The sequence below is a fragment of the Lagopus muta genome, chromosome 3 (genome assembly GCF_023343835.1).
Source record: "Lagopus muta isolate bLagMut1 chromosome 3, bLagMut1 primary, whole genome shotgun sequence".
NCBI classification, from domain to species: Eukaryota; Metazoa; Chordata; class Aves; order Galliformes; family Phasianidae; genus Lagopus; species Lagopus muta.
In genome coordinates this window covers 29,034,256-29,053,984 of record NC_064435.1, presented here as the reverse complement: position 1 = coordinate 29,053,984, position 19,729 = coordinate 29,034,256, and the positions used below count along the sequence as shown (strand labels likewise).

General features: G+C 37.1%; 1 protein-coding gene across 3 annotated transcripts in view; it reads left to right on the top strand.

Annotated features, from left to right (window-relative positions):
• The window catches only part of PKIA (cAMP-dependent protein kinase inhibitor alpha), a 38,468-nt gene extending 20,414 nt beyond the window's left edge, over positions 1-18,054 (top strand). For all 3 annotated transcript variants that reach the window (XM_048939515.1, XM_048939514.1, XM_048939512.1), the window contains exons 2-3: positions 10,452-10,629; positions 15,178-18,054. In XM_048939515.1, coding sequence (XP_048795472.1) covers positions 10,479-10,629; positions 15,178-15,257 — 231 coding nt within the window. In that variant the 5' untranslated portion in view covers positions 10,452-10,478 and the 3' untranslated portion in view covers positions 15,258-18,054. The remainder of the gene's footprint in view (positions 1-10,451; positions 10,630-15,177) is intronic.
• The last annotated feature ends 1,675 nt before the right edge of the window (positions 18,055-19,729 follow it).

Genomic DNA, 19,729 nt, shown 5'->3' with positions numbered 1-19,729 from the left:
CAGAATTGCCATCACTTGGGGATGACAGCAGTTCCTACGATTTGCCTGCAGTTCAGTCAACTCTTTTAAAGGGCTGTGATGACTCTTGGCTGTGAAGGTGAAAGGAGAGTGAGCACTACAAGCATTGTTATAAGCAAAAAGGGAAACCTACCTTATGTGAACTTCCTAACAGTTAAAGTACAGGAAACAGTTCACTTACGAAACTACTAATACTTGTCCATACTGACACAGAAAAGCTTTGATAATACAATTCAAACTTTGTTTAGGAAATTCTCCTTCTGCTACTTTCCTCTGTTGTTGTAGTACTTCCCATATTCATCTAGTTCTAAAGATGGACACTAAGTTAGGATGAGAGAGGCTCAAGGCTGGTTGTCAGCATCCCAAGGTCTTTACAAAGAGAAATAATGGTTGTAAAAGTTGTCTTTAGTTGCCAAGAGAGACTTCATGTTGATTGTTTCTTCCTGCTCAGTTTTAAAGTCCACTTAGATTTATTTTTATATGCTTCCTTATCACAGTCTGCCTATATGCCCTTTTTCAACATTGGTTCTCATTTTCTCTATTTTATTCTCTTTATTTCTAAATCAGGTCTTTTACAATGTGAGGCAGCTCTTTTGTAGTGACTTTAAGAACTGTATGTGTGTTTCCCTGATGCTTTAGATGTGGAGCAACACCAACTCATACACATAGTTACCTTCTTTCTCTGAAGTTATTCTGGCACCTGATTTTTGATGAAAATATGATGCCCAGAAACTCACACCTGTGGGTGATTCTTATTCTCAGGAGTTCTTTTCCCTTTGCCAGGATTTCAGAACTGGAAGACTTAGAAAATATTCTACCCACACATACATTCTTATTGTAAGAAGACAGCTGGTACTTTTTTCATCATCCACAGTACACAAACAGGTAGATAAAAAGAGGGAGGGCCTTAGGTTTGGTGTGAAAGTATTCATGTGGTCTGACAACATGAATTCCTTCCTTGGGAACTTTGTGAAGCGTGAAGGTCTTTGATCTCTGCTCGCGCCTGCATATGGATGCCTTAGCTCATATCCGGAAAACATGGATTGCAGTTCAGTACATGTTACTGTTTTTATGCATGTATGTAAGAATTACGTGTTCAAATTCTTGTGCTTTTATTTTTTTAACATTTCTTAGTACTCAGCAAGTGCTCTGACTGTGCTGTGAGCTAGAATTGGAGCTTGGATTGCAGAAAATTTGTACTAGGTTGGCTGAAAAACATTTCTTGGCATGAACATAAAGTGTGTATTGTATGACAATGCTTCTTTTAAAAGAAAAAGTCATTTCAAAGACTTTGGATCTTGTGAACAAAATAAAATTGCTGCTATGTTCCCGTTTTCCCTTTAAAAGTGTGTGGGCAGATGTGCTTCTGAGGGGGCCTTAATTCAAGCCTTGTGTCTGCTTTCTCTGGGTCTGGGAAACATCTTTTCTCTTTTTACCTCAGTGCTGGACTGATGCATTGCTCTCTATAGACATAACTGCTGCTGAGCATGCTAAAATGGACAGGAAAAAAAAAGAGGATGACGTAAGATATTTCCTTTCATTAAAATCTCCTTTGTATTACTAGACCTTCCTTTGTCCCTTCTGCCTGGCGCACAGTGAGACATTTGACCCTCTTGGGTTGACTGACTGATGCTTTAACAAGAGCCTTGTGTTTATATTGCTCTACATATTGTTACAGAAATAAATTAACTGAAGCTTCCCAAATGAGCCAGCAATAAGAAAACAAAACACGTTGGTCTGCCCTCGCAGCAGCAGCAGCACTAGAAGGTCATAATGAGAAAATTGCAGTTTGAGGCTGGAAGGACTGAATGTCACAGGACAGCTTCTAAAGGGCAGCACAAAGTTACCTCAAGTTCATGACATCCAGCGTGTGATTTTAAAGATGCGAGGTCTTGCCCTAGGGAATTCTGAAATCCACGTATGTTATAATGAATGGCAACTTGGAATATTTGCATACAGGTTTCTTCTCTTGATTATATTAAATTTAAAGTTTAATTCAGATAAGTGGGGGTTTTTGCAGGGTTGGTTGGTTTGGGGTTTGGTTTTGTTTTGTTAGTTGGTTGGTTGGTTGGTTGTCTTTTGCTTTTCTTTCTGGTGGCTTATTTTAAGTTAAGTAGAGGTTTGTGGTTTTGTTTTTTCCCTTAGTGGTAAAAACTTTCCCCTAGTAAAGAAATACATGACTTTTCTACACCTAGAGAATATCTAGCCAGAATATAGCAGTATTTGAGGTTTATGTCTTCCTGTTTCAGTGCCAGAGGTACATGCAGTGACCTTGTTTTTGTCATCTGGGTACCCAGACTCTCCAGGTGACCGTGGTCTAGTCTTGTGATAATAGTATCGGTGGTCCATTATAATGAAACAGTAAAGTATTCCTGCTGGAAACAAGTCTAAAAAAAGGGCGTTTGAGAGGATTATTTCAGGAAGCCTTAAGTAGGCTATGCTGTTGCATAGCAACAGAGCCAGGCAGTCCTTAGACTCTAAAGCAGTCAGAGTACACATGGGAACGGAATGCAAAAAGGATGGAAACCTTGAAAAAATGTGAGGCTGAGATGAAGACAAACCGAAGTGAAATGATATGCAGTGCAGAATGTGAATTTATCATGTGAGAGATAATAAATTGAACTGCTGTTAAATCCAGAGCTGAAGTGCTGTCAGATAAACTGTGCTTTTTTTTTTTTACTTTTTTTTTTACTTTTTTTTTTCTTTTTTTTTTTTTGTAGCTTCATGGTAGCTATTAAAAGAAAGACAGAAAATCTGGTGGCTGGAAAAACTAATTCAGATGTAAAGTAGATGTTAAATGGCTGCAAAAGAAAACCAAATGCGTGGAGGTGTTGGATTTTTTTATTGATGAGCCAGAATTTGACCAAATATATTATGAATGAAATATTGAGTAAGGTTCTGTGGCACAAAAAGACTGTTATTAAACAGCTACTTGTCTCACATTCACAGATTTCCAAGCTGGCCCATGGTATGTATCTTAGCAAATACTGAGAAGTACAGTGTCATTGGGTGTATTCTTGGCAAACTCTAAGCCTGCATGTAAAATGTGAAATCTCAACAGAAGCACATTGCAACTCTGCTTTTCCCAAGAGATAATTATTTCTTATTAAGAGCAAATAAAGGAGCCAGTATTTAAAATCTGGTAACATGGAGCTGTTCATCATTTTGGTATCCAAAAAGAAGGCTTCCCTTCCTTCCATTGTTACTTTTTCATTGCCCAAGAAGATACAGCAATAAGTTCTTCTGTTCTGGATGCTGCAGTGAATACTTTGATGGTGAATCATGATTTTGAAAAGTAGTCACATGCAGACAGTCAAGCTATTGCAACAGAACCTGCTGAAAAGATTAATGATACAACGTTGCATCTGTCTAGTAGGTTACAATTAAAAAATGGAGAAAAATGCCTTGGAAAGACAGAAAGACAGTTGCCTTCTAAACCCTAAGGAAGAATTTTGAAATAGCTGAACTCTGGAGCTTTTATATACCTTGACTACATGATAGCTAGACTACACACTGTAATGAAACACAGAAGAATCAGAGCAGATAGGTCTGGGAGAAACCTCATGATAGTGCTGATGCACCCCCCTGTCCACAGAGGATCAGTATATAGTAAATGCTATAAATGCTGTAAAATGCTGTAAAAAAGGATCAGTAAATGCTGTCATTATAGTAGTATTTAGGCATTTTCTTTTTGCTGGTCTGTGTACTTTCCTCTTTGAAATTCTTATGTTATCTGCAAGCTGATGTTGTAGATGTTGTATCAATCAAATTGTCAGAATGTGGAATGTGATAGGAGTATTGCCTGGAAATAAATTATAGGCCATAACTATTTTAGAACTTGGCCCAACAGTAAATAGTGGAAACTGTTCTAGAGAAGGAAAATCAAAATAGTCATAGAAGGAGATGAGATTGTTCAAGCAGGACCTCCCTTTAACAAACCTTTGCTGGCTGGGCCTGATTCCCTGGTTGTCCCACACATGCTGTGTGATCGCACCCAAGATGATCTACTCCGTACCTTTCCTAGAACCGAGGTCATGCTGACAGGCCTATAGTTCCTCTGATTCTCCTTTCAACCCTTTTATAGATGGAAGTCATATTAGAAGTCTCCAGTCATCAGGAACCTTCCCATTTGATCAGGACTGCTGTTAGATGGTGCAGAGTAGCTTGGCAATCGTGTTCGACATCCCCCTCAGTATCCTCAGGTGGATCCTGTTTGGCCCCATGGACTTCTGGCAGTCCAGGCAGAGTAGCAAGCTCCTAACTTTTTCCACCTGTATCATGGGGGATTTATTCTGCTCCCCACCCAAGAATTCCACGTCAGGAGTCTGAGTACCCCATGGGTAACTGGTCTGACCATTAAAGCCAAATGTAAGAAGACACTGAGAACTTCAGCCTTTTCCTTATCCCTTATTCTAACCACATCCAGTAAAGAATGGAGATTTTCCTTGGCCTTCCTCTTACTGTTAATATGTTTGTAAAAACATTTTTTTGTTGTCCTCTATCACAGTGGCAGGGTTGAGCTCACAATGGGCTTTAGCTTTTCTGATTTTCTCCCTGTGTATGCTAGCAACTTTGTCCATCAGGACTGATTCCCAAGGGACCTTCCCTATCAGTGTCCTATATAGTCTCCCCTCCAGAAGTCCAAGGTAATAGTTTTGCTGAGCTCCCTCCTAACTTCACTAATGACTGAGAACTGTCCCATTTTGTAGCCTCTCTGCCCAAGACAGCTCATGACCACAACATCTCCCATCTGTCCTCTGTGAACAGCAGATCTAGCAGGGAAGGTCCCCTATTAGGCTGTCTTACTAGCTGCGTCAGGAAGTCATCCTTCACACACTCTGGGAACCTCCTAGACTGCTTCCCCTGGAGTGTATTGTATTTCCAGCATATATCAGGGAAGTTGTTCCATGAGAACCAGGGCTGGTGATTACGTGACTTCTGCTAGTTGCATGTAGAATCTCTTGTCCGTGTCCTCATCCTGTTTTGGTGATCTGTAACAGGATCCCACCAGGATGTCAGTCTTGTTGGCCTTCCTCTGATCCTTATCCACAGCAACTTGGCCTTATTATTCCCAGCCCTGATGCAGAGGTTCGCACTTGTTGACAGAACTGTCTGAGAGAAATAACTTGTTTGCAGCATGAATCCTGAATAAGGAAGACAGGGATACTTCATGAGCAAAACCCATGACTTTGGTTTTTTTTTTTTCCTTTTTACTAAATGTCCTGGTGTACCTACTGTGTTTTTGCAGAAAGGAATATTGAACTAAAATTAAGTGGTAAATGAGAGTCCAAATCTTTGTGGTCAAAAGCATAGTCAATTGTGGTTAAGCATAGTTAGAATATTTAAATCTTTGCCTTTTAGTTCTGTAGATCTCGTTAGTCAGAATATACTAAAACAGCACTTACTTTAGAAGGGAAACATATTAACTATTTTTTGAATGATTTCTTCATAAAAGTGGTGAGCTTATGAATATGTGCCTTCATAATGCTTTTTTAATACAGGTTAAAACAACTTTTCATTTTTTCTGGTTAAAAAAGTCTGGGATGATAATTTTGTTTATTGTGTTTCATGGTTTATCAGTTGAATTACCCAGTAAATTCCAATAAGATATTTTTGTCTTATTGTTCAACTGCGTCTGTACAAAAACAGTACTGTTCCTTAGCATGATAGATACAATCTCTTGTGGAAAAAGCTTACTTTTATCAAGTTGCTGCTCTATTTCATTTGCTTCCAACATAGCAGTCCATGCATTAGATGGAAATCTAAGTGTACGGGTAGCTGTGGAATAGAGCTATCGCCTTCCTGTCCTGTCTCTAAGTTAAGGCTGGATTTGAAACCAAAATTTATCTCACAAGCATAATTATACATATCTAAAACAGACATGTTATTAAATGACAAGTTCTAGTTTTTTTGTTTTTTTGTTTTTTGTTCCTTTATGAAAGCTGAACATAGATAATTTTCTTTAAATAATGTGCTGATTGTGATACAACATTTAGCAGCCAAAGCCTGGGAGAGTTTTACCTAAAAATCCTTTAATTCAACCTCATTATTAAGCATGTGTGAAGAAAGAAGGGAAGTAAACATTGAAGGATTGTGCCTCTTAAACATACACTGCATCTTCACCAAGAAAACTGCAGCTCTCCTTTACTAGCAGGTAGCATATGTCAAATCTTGTAGACAAGCCGTGTATCAAATGCTCATTCTTTCTCTCTGTCATCCGTTTTGAAATAAAACATTGTTGCAAATTGATATTTTTTATTACAGGGTTTTGGAGTTCTTTTAGGTAATTAATCTCTTGAAAACATTAAATTCAACAATTCAGGGTACTTCTAGCCCATGACCTGCAGAGATGCTGATTTTAATTTATGTTGGTATGTCACGAACTTCATGTACTTTCACTTCTGAACTCTTGATAGCAATATCTTTGTGTTAAATTTCTTTCACTGAGTTGTGAAATCTCAGCAAACTGGAATTTCTTTTATGAAAGCCATCACTAAATGTTGGACTTTTACTATTATTTTTCAGTAGAATCCAAGTATGGAGAAGAAGGAAAAGAGTATAAATTTGACAGTTACCTCAAGAAATTGGAGGTGGAAAATTTAACAGAAGTTGTATTGCATAGGCCAAGAAGTATTCAGGGAGCTTTTTAGAAACACCAATGCTGATTCTTTCATACATACTTAATAATGCTGTTCCTGTCATATTTTTCTCCTTCTGAGTTCTCTGAATACTAATTCTAGTCCTCACAATGCTTACAGTACAACTTCAGTTTCATAGGATATAAAAGTAGACCTTTTGCAGGTGTAGCATTATGTGTTATCTGAGATAGTCATTTATAATAACAAAGATGTCATAGTACATGGGCTAAAATCCAAGACTGCAAAGTCTCCTGTGATCATGCTGTATCTGTTTACCTCCCTCCCTATCGTCATCCTCTGTAATTCTTTAAGAGCCTGAAAGTAATTTTGAACACAACCTCCATAGAGAGTAAGGAGTTGAAATGTAAAAGAAATTGAATTCTTTCATGCATTTTGAGAAGTTTAATGAAACTAGGAAGCTGAGGAAAGTGGCTTTATGAAAATCCCCAGTGCTGCAGTTGACGTTCTAACCTTTTATCAAGCAAAATGGCTCTATGCTGGGGATGCCTTCAGATGGCAATCATGCATGTGGCAAGGGGGTTAGAACTAGATGACTGCTGAGATCCTTTCCAACCCAAGCCATTCTACTATTCTGTGGTGAGATGATATCTTACCACTTACCTTGGTATCCAGTTCCGCAGCACCAGGTTTCATTTGTCCTTATTCTGACACAACTGCTTTCTTCTTGTTTCTGCTTCCTCTAGTTTGCTGATTCAGTTGGCAGAAGCAGTGAGGTTTTCAGCCTTCTTTTTTCAGTTTCATAGCGTGTGGGAAAATGCTGGTTTTGTAACTTGAAGTGTGTAAATGGTAGAAAGAAGACTGGGACCACAACATTTTCTGCAAGAGTATCTGTTAATGAAATCAGAAAATTGAAATTATGGTTCACAGAACTATTCTCAAACTCAATTTGTTCCATAAAGAATGAAGAGAAGTGAATGGTAATACCTTAATGACTGATTCGGTGACTTTATTCGAGGCTGATGGGCACTGTGGCAGTCACTGGAAGAGGAGCTCTCAGGTGATGTCAGTGGAGTTCCATATTTATACTGTAATGTCTCAGGATAATGCCAATGCATAACAGAATGGTGTTTGACATTTAAAAGAAGATGCAGACAGGAAAACTTGGAAGTGTTAATAAATGTGTGTTTGGTAACATTCTTTTTCTGTTCTGGGTGTTGCTAGTAATGCCATATTGAGCCCATAGAAAATGAGCCTTTATAATTCTCCGCAAGTACATTTTGGTATGGCTTTATAGCTTGTTTCCTAGTTAAAATTAAGTTAAGCCTGAGAATTCCCTTGGTATTTTCTGTTTTATGGAGTGTTTCATGAAGAAGTGTAATCTGTGGAGTGCAAGTCCAGGGAGTACAGTGCATGCAAGTCCAGGGAGTTGTACTTGGAGTAGAGCAGTCCTCGTTCTGCTAGCCTTATAGACAAATAGCTTGTACCATCTCAGTCATGGACTTCTCTCCTTATTCTATTCCTGATGCACTGATTTGCAGCTTCCAAAGTAATAAAACAATATTCTTCTATGGTGGTTTTGGTTGGTTGGTTTGGTTCTATTTTCTCTTCACCCGCACTAAGCAAAATCAACAGCTTGGCTAGAGTGATACCTATGATGACTTTGGACTGACACTAAACTAGTGACAAAATCCAAGTTGTACATATATTACTTAGATCTTGTACTTTTTCTGCAGGCACAAGCAAACAGTAACTGCAGAAAGTTTCACTTCAGACATTTTGTATTCTGATCTTGCCAGATGATATTTGTCGGTGAACAGGTCTTCACTGTTTCTTTTCACTTTTGCATTTTATATGCTTCATTACCCCATTGTTGAAATATTTGGTACTGAAACAGCTGCACCTCTGGGAAAGAGCAACTGGTAGATTTCTCATTTGCTTCAGTATTCTTGGGGTGCTTCAAGAAGGGAGCACTGCGCAGGGAGAAATGTACATGTGCTCATGAAGGCATTAGTATTAATATAGTACTATTAGTTGATTGTGGGGCACAGCACCATTTATGCGTGTCAGGCAGGCTTTCAGGCACTGCTGACCCCTTCCATTCCTTGGGTGTTTGTTGTTAGGTTTTAAATTTATTATTATTTTTTTTAACTCAGTTTCTTGTTTCATAGTGGTTGTTCATAGGAGTAAAATTACCATGTCAGCCATCTAGCATTTGGCATGAGACACCAAGCTTGATAGCCCTGAACTTTTTCAAATACGTCAGTCTTGCAGTGATACTTGATACAGTTATATTTAGTCTTGATAAAATATGGTTTAGAACCCTCTTTTGGCTTCTCAGGCAACTTACATGTACCCCCCCATACAGCTGGCTGAAGTTGTGGAGGTGAGGGCTGGGATGAAGATGAATGGATGGAATTTGTGAAGATAATTCAGTGTAGGAATGAGTTGGCTCTTGTTTTACATACCTAGAAAGAGTTTATATGAAATGAGTTTTGTTTTCCTTTTACTTAAAGAGATAAAAAACGGAATCTTTTGCTGCTCTTAGTAGGGGCTTCCTCACCATCCAGCAACTGTATATAGTAGGAACTGGTTAAAAGCATTTGTACACTGTGTGCAAATGTAGAGATACAGCTGCTCCAGTAATAACAGCTAAACCTACCTCTTCTGGCCACGTTCTCTCTTTGCAGTACGTAAAGCCCAAGAAGAGCAGCTTAGAACTGAAGGAAGCATATAGCTTTGGGGGTACTGTGGCTGTGTGGTGGTTCCCTAGTGCTGCTTTTCTTCAGAGTACTGCTCTACCAGAAAGCTTCCCTGATCGTCCTCCTACATCTAGACATAAAATGTGAGAGAAGTTACATTTAAAGCGTGTTAATCTGTTGGGGTTTTTTTGTTGTTGTTTGTTTGGGGTTTTTTTGCAGAAAGCCTCAGTACAAATAGAACTACAGTAAAAATGGTATCAGCAAAAGAAAGTTGTAACCCATCAGGTTAAAGCTGTGGCAGACAGTCCAGCAAAAATGCAAATCTTTCTCTTGCTGAGGTTGAAATACAAGTTTCCAAGTTGGCAAACTTTATAGTAAAGTATATCATCTCATGTTCCATAGTGATATGAAAAATAACTTCTTTTACATTGAAAAAGAATTCTGAGCTATATCTAGCTTGCAGATAGCTTTTTAAGTTGTTCATTATAGTTCAGCTCTTGCCCTCTGTTAACTTGACTCCACTCCAGTGACTTTTTGGTAATGCGTTCACCTTGGTGTAGTTTCAGCACCAAAATAAATTAGAAGAGTCCATACACAAAGCCAAAATTAACCATACTAGAAGAAAAGCAAATGCACAAAACATATCAGAGCCTATGCATGAGCACATAGTGTTACCAGTTTGTACTTTCTTAATCCTTGTGCTCTGTTTTTGGTGCAGAAAAGAATTTTGTTCCACGCCCTACCTTCCTCCTACTTTCCAGCTAATATTAAAAGCAGGAACAGCTTTATAAAGAAATTATGTTGCTGAGGTCATTGCTCTTAGAAAGTGCTCAGTAGCACTTCATGAAGTATGGTAAATGAAGTTGTTTAAAATATTGTTGAATACAAATCGCATAAAATCCTCACCATTTTTTTGTTCGTTTGTTTTGTTTTGGGTTTTGGTTTGTGTTTTTGTTTTTGTTTTGCATACCATTGTGTTTCTGCTCTAATTTCTCCAGATTTAAAGATTGAAGTATCTCCTTTAGCTACACACCCAGTTCTCTGCTCAGTGAGAGCCCTTTAGTTCTTCTGTTCTGCTTCCATAGCATTATCTGTTCTACTGGTCTTCTAAGTGTTGGTGTTTTCTCTCACCCAGGTACTGCTATGTGGATATTTGTTAGCAATGACTGATGTGGAATCTACATATGCAGACTTTATTGCTTCAGGAAGAACAGGTAGAAGAAATGCACTACACGACATACTTGTGTCCTCTCCAGGTGGGAACTCTAGTGAACTGGCCTTAAAGCTATCAGAGCTGGATATAAATAAAGCAGGTGAGTGCTTTTTGGTATTTTAACATATGAATTAAAATTTCATAAGAAAAAAAGTCCTTCAGAAACTTTTTTTTCCTGAAACTAGGATAAGCAGATATTGCCTGCAGTAAAAACACAGATTTCATAAAAGGGAAGGATACTTGTTTGCAAATAAGAAAGAACTTTCTGCAGTGAATGCTTGCTAGTTGAAGATTAATTTTTTTATAGTAAAGTATTTATTAAGGACCCAGCTTATTCATAGTATCCTTTAAAACGAATCTCTTCAATCTGTAGCTGGAAGGAGAGACCATATGTCTGCTTAAAAGTTTGTGGAGGTTTAGTTTTGTTTTCAGATACCAGAGGACAGAGAAATAATGATGCATTGTTTCTTTCATTTGAATCTTTGTTTCCAGATGAGTCATCTCTTCCCCTTTCTGATGGTGCTTTCTCCTTCTTTCAAGGTGATTAGCACTAATGCAGTCCTAAACCTTACTCCTGCTGATAATGCTATCCAAAATTTTAGCTGGTTTTGCACCTTCAAGTGAGTGAAAGGAGAGTCAGTGTATACAGTGAAAGGCCTTACATTAAATAAAAACAGTAACATGGTTTATATATTTTTTTTTGGTCACTTAGGTGGGAATTAGTGAATTGATCTTAGTAATATTCAGAAGGCCTTTCTGGGTTTCAGGAAAGGAGATTTATGCTTATTTTAGTAGCAGAAGGAAACAGATGCAGCAAAAAGCAAACTGTTGATAAGCAGCTCTCCTCTTTTGTGAAAATATTTTTCTCAGAGCTAGGCAAGTGCTCAGAGAGACAATTTCTTTACTGGACAATCAGATCTGGCATACAAAATTGCAGTGGTTGTAGTGCTTTTTATTGACTTTCACAAACTAACTTAATCCTAAGTCACTGCTTCTGCCATTGCCACCTTTGGGCATAAGTGGCTTTTAGAAGCATGCACTTCTAATTGCACAGGGCTCTTAATTTTTTTCTGTCAAAAAATAATTATAATACATAAGCATGTGTGTAGGGGTCTATTTATTTTGAAGTGGGGATATGTCTAAAGTGTTGGACAGGTATTTGAAATGCATCGTGCCAGCCTTCCTTCCTGCTTTGTTTCTTCAGTCTCAAATTTACACTGATCTTGTCTGATCTGTCTATTTAGAAAATATACATGATTCCTACCTTTCAGTTAGCTGTTGGAGTGCTTCTAAGCTAGAACTATGTTCTTTTGTGAACTAAAAAAGAGCGTGACTTTGTACTTGTAATGTACGTCAGTGTGCATTTTGCACATGCAGTTAACGCTGTAGCAATGAAAATGGCTTAAATAACCATTCTCCTAAATGTTAATACATAATTCAGGGGTATACAGAGTTGCTTATAAAATTTCCTTAGGTGGTAGACGTACAGAAATGGTAGCATACTTCTTTGGGCATGCAGTTTGAATTAGATACAATGAAAATATACTTTTATTATTAGTTCACTGTGGTGCTGGACAAAAACCTCCAAACCAAAAATACTGGAATATATACTGCATTATCATTCCTATGAGTATTACAGTGTTATCATATCCTGTCTTTACAAACTGAAGAAAAGATAAAAAAATATTTTGCATCCCCATTGTTAGTGTAGAATATGCTGGTGCTCACAGGATGTAGATTTGCAGCATAAATAGAGGTTAAATAGGTTAAATCTAATAGAAAAGCAAATGTTTAGGAGTTACATCTTATTTCTTTGAAGGTTATTTATTCTAAGTAATGCCTAGTTATACAAACACATACACCAAGTTTGTGCTTTTTTTCTTTTTTCTCTTATTACAAAACCATATGCATCTTGCAAAAATGCAAGTACAACTCCTTTTTACAGTATAGAGTAACGGCAAAGTAGGATGATGCAAATAAAGCAAAAAAAGAGTAAAATTATTATCAAATATATGTAAATTAAGCTATCCAAGCATACTTAGTACATTCATTTTGAAAAGCATGTAGACACATTTCTTGCAAAGAACAGGAGCAGCTTTGAACAGCAATAGATGGTGAAGCCTTCTTCCATGACGACAGATTTTCTCTCATGCCCGACTTGATACCTGAAGTGACTGCTGGTTAATCCCCTCATTGATAAGCCAATTGCACATAACCAAGAGTTGACTGCATAATCATGTGTAATATGTGTAGTGACTGTTTAATAGTCCTTTCGAAACTACAGTTACAGTCTTTTTTGTCTATAGTAAGTTAACAACTTTCTAATATTCTTAGCTACCAAAACATATTCAGAGCATATCTAGCATATCAAAACTTATCTACCAAAACATATCTGCCAAAGAATGTACTTCAGTGCAGGAATGAGAAGGAAGCTTCCTTGTAAGAGTTGCATCCAGCTATCTACAAAAATGAAGATAGTGGAGATGTAAAAGTAATACAGAACTGGAATGGAGGACTGACTGTAGAAGTTTGTCTTTAAAAATTACTTTGGATCATGATAGAAATGTTTAAGATGTAGCCACTGTGACCACTAACAGACCCTGAAGAGCCTGTAGTATTCTAAGAGGAAACGTGCGTTAAAAACTGGATATTGGCAAAACTAATAGCTTTTGCTGGCTTAGCTACTGTACTGTGGCTTCAAGGATCATTTTTTATTGAATACTACCTAATTGAATCAAAACACTACATAAAAATTGCAACTCTTAACAGCTTATAGCAATCATGTTGCAGAAGGAATAGCTCCAGAGTATGCTTGGACAAGTTTTGAATTTTCTCAGAACCTGGGCAAAAAATTATTTCCATAAATGTGTTGGAAGGCTTTTGGTAGGGGAAGTCTGTCAGCAGAAGAACAAGTTTGTAGTACCAGAAAAGTGTATTATAGATTAAGCAGATGTAGGCTCATGAGTTTTTCAGTGAGTTTATGAGAGCTCACTTCTGAGCTTTTCTTCACTGAAGAAGTAGTATATTAGAACGTTAATGCTCATTCTCAGTATTCTTGTGCACTACATTTAATGTTTAAATAAAAAAATGTCTGGGGTGAATTTTCTCAAATTTGCAAATAAATACAAATATTTTTCTCATGAGTTTTGTCTTTTTTTAACAAAGAATCCTGTTGTTTTTTTTAATTGTCAGTATGGATATTGGCAAAAAGGGAAAAAAAAGAAACAAAAATGAAATTACACTCGTTTGTTCTTACACAGTATCAGAACAAACGTTGAAAGCTTTGTAGAAAATGCTCAGACAACTCAGGCAAAAGGGATTTCTGTAGAGTAGGAAGTAGCAGCCTATAGATGAACTGTGATGTGGGAAATAAACGTGAAAAATAAGGAGTGTTTTCTGAGAAGGTAGATTGCAAAGCAAATTCTTACTTTTAACTCAGTCTTTGGCAAACAGCAAACATTTTGAGGGTAATCAGCTTTCCATACAACTTTTCATCAGGTTGAATTTCATAATTATCAAAATTCTGAGGCATTTTTTCAGCAGAAATACAGTCCATGCACAAAACACAGCTATCAAACTGAGCACTTTGCAGTGTTCTTTACAGTGCAAAGATTTTTTTTTTCCATTACCACTGTGCTATTTCTCCTATGTAGAAAAGAGAAGGTATTTACAGTGTTTATCTCCATATACAGAAATAAGGCTACAGATGTACAGTGTGGTTTAAAATGAGGTAACAATAAATATCTGCCTTGAGAATTCTGCCTTTATTTTAATGACTTTAAATAGTGGGGTGACCTACAAAATAAGGTATAGACTTAAAACTAGTTCAACTTCTTTGCATCTTAGGCTTTAGAATTGTCTTCTCTTAATTACTGCCAGTCTAAAACAAATGATTCAGAATCCTTACAAGATACAAGGTATGTCCTATGTCCTAACATTATTTCTCTACATAATTAAACCAGCATTCAGGGACTTCTTTCTTATTAGGACTTAGCTTTTAATCATCTGAACCTGTTAGGTCTTTAATCGTTAGGCAGAAGATAGGAAGCAATATAATACTTTGCATATAGGTACTTAAAGACCATTATCAAGGCACCTCTTAGCTTTCTTTAGACAGGCTTTGAGGTGTCTGCTCACTGTGTCATTGTAAGATGCCTTCTATTCTTCAAATGGTTTTGTGGTTTGCAGTGAGACAGCTGGGCTGACAGCCTTGGGACATGGCACTGAAAATGAATGCAAAGAATGAATACAGCTTTAACAAACTACTGCATCTATTGAAGCTGCACCTCTTTTTATTAATCTCTGTTCAGAATTGGTGTGATGAGGTTTTTCTTATCTATTGTCATAGTATCAACAGTAAATTGTCAAAAAAGCACAATTATTTTTAACTTTTGTCATTTATAACTATTTCAGGTGTGTATTTGAAATGATAGTGGCTTATGCAGCAAGGAATTTGTTGCTGATGGTCCTTTGAGACGCAGTCTTGCTGTTTTAGCAATTAAAGGTGTTATATGTAATGCAAGAAATGTGTTCCATTTCAGTTTCTTTTTACTTTGTTCTTGTGATTAGTGGAGGAAGAGTTAGGGTTCTACAAACAAGACTTTTTTGGTCTAAGGTAGATCACTCATTCTTTTGTTGTATCTTACAGAAGGAGAAGGAGATGCACAACGAAATCCAAGTGAGCAAACCGGGGAGGCCCAAGGGGAGGCAGCAAAGCAAGAAAGCTGACATCTGACTTTGACCGACTGGAGCAGCTGCTGGATGTTTTCAGACTACAAGAGCATGCTGGAACAAATTTGTTTCCATGAGCAAGCTGGTGGAAAGGAAAGTGCATGTGTCTTCACTGCTGGAACCCACTCAACGCAATGCTAAAAATGAGGGTACAAGCTGTGGCAGAAGACAGAATTTTCTCTACCTCTGTCATTAGCAATGGTTGAACATGTAATGTTTTGTGGGATAGTGTCATCAGATGGATCCCTTCGTAATGACTACTTGATGGGAACACTTCTAGAAAGTAGAACAAACAGGTTAATCTTGTAGCAAATGGCCTTTGAAACATTAGAGGATCTAATTGTGTATCTTAAGCAAAGGCTTGTGTGATCCTCAGAGTTTAAAGTTCTCTGGCCAAAGTGTTCACCCATTAAAAGAACTGTAAAGAAAGCACTGTTTTTAGAACTTGCATCTGTTTTACAGCTCTGTTACTTACAATGGTTTTTGTATTGTACAACTTAGATGCTCTACACTGCCCCTTCTCAACTGCTTATGAAGAATATTTCTGTTACTGTGAATTTTTCTACCACGCGTTTTGAAAGGGCTGGTTTTTTGCATAATGTGGTGATGTGCACATGATAGTTTTAAAACGTCAACTGCTAAATTGGTTATGCCTAAACCTAAATGACTCAGAAACACTCTAATTTGTTACTAGATGAGCCTTCAAAACGATTCATTAATGTGAATACTTTGGCGTGTTTTGTGTCCTTGGTACATTTTTGCCACTTGCCTGTAGTTAGTTGCATATCAGAGACTCAAAGTGAATCTTTGATGTTGTTCTTTCCCATTTTCTAATTTTTCTCCCCATTTCTTAATCTTTCTCCAAGCTATTTTTTTAAAATGTTAGTCCAAGTATTTTATCGTTATGGTAGTTTTAAGAATACATTTATTACCTTTTATGGGTTAAAATTCAAACAAATTCCATGGTGCTAGAGATTTGTCTGGTTCACATTGTTAAAGATGGGTCTTGTTTACACATGGGAAAATAACTGGCATAGGTAATTGCCAATTATCTATCTAGAGTGATTTTCAGATTGCAGGATAGTCCAAGTAGTGGATCATGAAGTGGATCCAACCAGGAGAAATATTTTATTTCATTTAGACTTTGGCTTTGCCTCAGTTGATCAGGCCATTGAGTTTACACAGCCAGTAGCATGTTTATGATGCACTGGGCACAGCCAAACGCTAAAAGCTGCTGCAGCAGCCTTTTGGAACCTGTGGAAACAGAAGTGAGAGAGCTGTAATCTAGCACCCAAAATACTGGATTTTTTGCATTTCAGCTATTCCAAAATGGCAGTCCAAACTGAACATTCGTTGAAGTACTGGGATAGCTTTTCCATAACCTATTCTGCAGTAGCTGTGTTGATTGGTTTCCTTCCCACATCAGCCCCAGTAGACAAGGCCGTACATGAGGCCGAACAATGCAGGATGGTGCAGTTACACCTCAGTGTGATTAAGGTGAGTAAGGACAATGACTGACTAGTAAACCATGGCAATCACATAAGCACTAATCACAAAGTGGAAAGATCTTTTCTTAATGGGAGGTGATGTCACTTTCTTTATATATATTATATATATTATATATATTTTTGTGTTGTTGTTGGTTTCAAATGTTACGCACTTTTTAATGTTTGTAAACTTTTACTAATGAATAGTGTGATTGCTTCCTGAATATATTAATCATCAGTTAACAAAACATATTTGTGGCCACAGCTGTTTGTTTCTGCCATATGTATCATAGTGTTTGTCACATGAAATTTTTTTGTGACGTGTGTGAACAAAAAAAAAAAAAAAAAAAAAACCAACAAAAAAAAAGAGAAAAAGAAAAAAAAACCCTAAACAAATCAAAAAAAACCCACCACCACCACTTCTGATCAGTATTATGAGCTCATTCATTAATGTTAATAAAAAAACAGCCAGCAGTATGCTTGTGGTTCATCAGTGTAATATAAACTCTCACCTTTTCTTGTTTGAAAGTTGAATGCCTTGCTGTCTTATTAGCTGTCAAATGCTTTATCTTCTTGGTAACAGAAGTTGTCCATTTGCTTTGAAAATACTGTTACCTTGAAACTAATTATTTATTAATTTGTTTATCTTGATGTTCCTGAATTGGGTATTCAAGTTGAGCAAAGAAACTGGTTGCCCTTTTGTCATAAATGACAAGTTAGCACCAATTTAGCACTAACTCCAGAAGGAAATAAGATTCTAGGGATTGATATAGTGTTACTTTATTGATGATCCATGAAACTCCATCGATAAATTGTCACGGGAAAACGTAAGAATAGAATAAGTAATGCAGTATATTAAAGTGTTGGCTTTTTCCTTATTTTACTTCACTGCTTTTTTTTTTATTATTATTTCAGTGCATTTTCCTTCTTCCAAAATCTTCTATGTTATGGGACAAAATAATTTCAGCCATTCCTCTTTATTTTCTATCTATTTCTTCCTTCTATTTCTCATTTTCCTTTGTTTCTAAAGCAAAGATGGAGGCCTTCAATGCATTCGGATACATCTTTCTTTGATGGAAAATGGCACAGAAAATTTTAGTAGAGTAAAAGGCTGTTTGTGTTCTTTATCCCCAAAAGTATAAGTGCTTACTTTTTTACTTGAACTCTGATGGCTCTTTTTACTCATTCTCGTTATTGTTATTGCTTTTTTCCTGTGGCACCTGTAAGCATCCTGTGAACCTGTATGTTTCATGTGAACCAGCTTAAATGTAAAGCAAATACAAACAGCAATATAAAAAGATTAATCACCCTGATAGCTATATACTTCAGCACCATGAGCTTCAAAAAGCTTTTATTGTAAGATACCAGCAAGCACAAACAATGATTTCATCAAGCTATCATTTTAACCAAAAGTTTACCATGATCTTCTATACAACAATTGCTTAATTGTTTTCATAACTTTTGTCATGCTGGTTTCCCCCCCCCCCCCCCCCCCCCCATGTTTTTAAAGTTTCAGGTGGAAGAAGTGTAAGTTGGTATGAGTAGCAGGTCCTGAGGAGTTAGGTTTCATACACATAGCTGATGGAATTTTCTGGTGTCTCAAAGAAGGAAGTGACAACTGAAGTGGTTAAGCTGGAAATTCACTGCATGTATGGCTTCCTCAGCAAAACAGTGAAGATTTCCAGGTGTGCTTTATGTTCATATGCAATGTTTCAGAAACATCTGTGATGTTTTCACAAAGCAAAGACTGAGAGCTGCTGCTGAAACTGAGCACAGTAATACAAGTTGAACTTTGTCTAAGTTTGTCTTGCCTCAGCAGTAGTCTCGTGCTAAACTGCTGTGTGTCTGTGCCCTGACTTGTGTCTTTGTTCTGTTTGTTGCATTTGGATATTTTTCTATTCTTTGCTTCCCTCAAGTAAAACAATATCCTAGAAGTCAATGGACACGGAGTACTGTATTGGATTTTCTGTATATTTAACTTAGAGTCTTGTAGTAGAGTGTTTCTCTTCATCTTCTTGATCAAAGCACAAAGTTCCTAACATAAGATAGAAGCAAAAGAGCCAAAAAGGAAATGTGAAGTCAAGAAGGCCAACAATGTTAGGAGGATATATTCTCTTAAAAGTAAGGCATGTGAAGAAGCAGAAAATAGCTTCCTTCATCATAAGACAGGCAGTCAGCATGTGCTGATCTCCAGCTAAAAGGAAGAAATTACTCAACTTAGGGTGATACTTTGACATCAGAAACAACTCCAGATATTCAACAGTGCTCCAGAAGATTACATAAATCTGTAGCTCACACCACTGAGACGAATGAAAATCAGGTTCTAATGAAAGAGAATGAGATAATATATGGTAGACTCTGAAAGGCAGAAACTATTAACAGCTAGGAAAATTATAGAAATCAAGGTAGTAGCAGGAACCTTCTCACTGTTCTCTGCAGCCTCGTGGGCTGACATTTCTTTCTTGCTTTCTTGTCGTGATTAACAATACTATATGGAATGCCACAGAATGCCTAAGAACAGGGGTGTTTAATATGGATGTTTGGTGCATGTCATTTATGTTACACATTGTTAATATCTTGCAGAGAATAAATAATCAAATGCAGTGATCTGGTCAAATAGTTTAATAGGGTACTGAATCAATTCCTAAGTATATGGAACTAGACTAAGAAGTCTAGTTAACAAGAGTCAACTCTTAAAAGCAGAGAGTAAAGCTAAGCATAAATGCTTAATAAGTGCTGCAATTAAGCAGCATCTTGGGCTTCTGAAATTAGCAGAGCACCATGCTGTACTCTCTTACGCTGACACTTTCATTATGGGTTGGATCTGCTTAGTTTTTCAGATAGAGGCAGGAAAGATGTGTCAACTCACGACGTATATATACAAATGATCACTTGGTGTTTTCAGGCATTATGCTTCAGTAGCCTGGAATGATGTAAAGTAAAAAGACTGATACTGGTAATGTCTAGCCTGCAAGTCCTTAA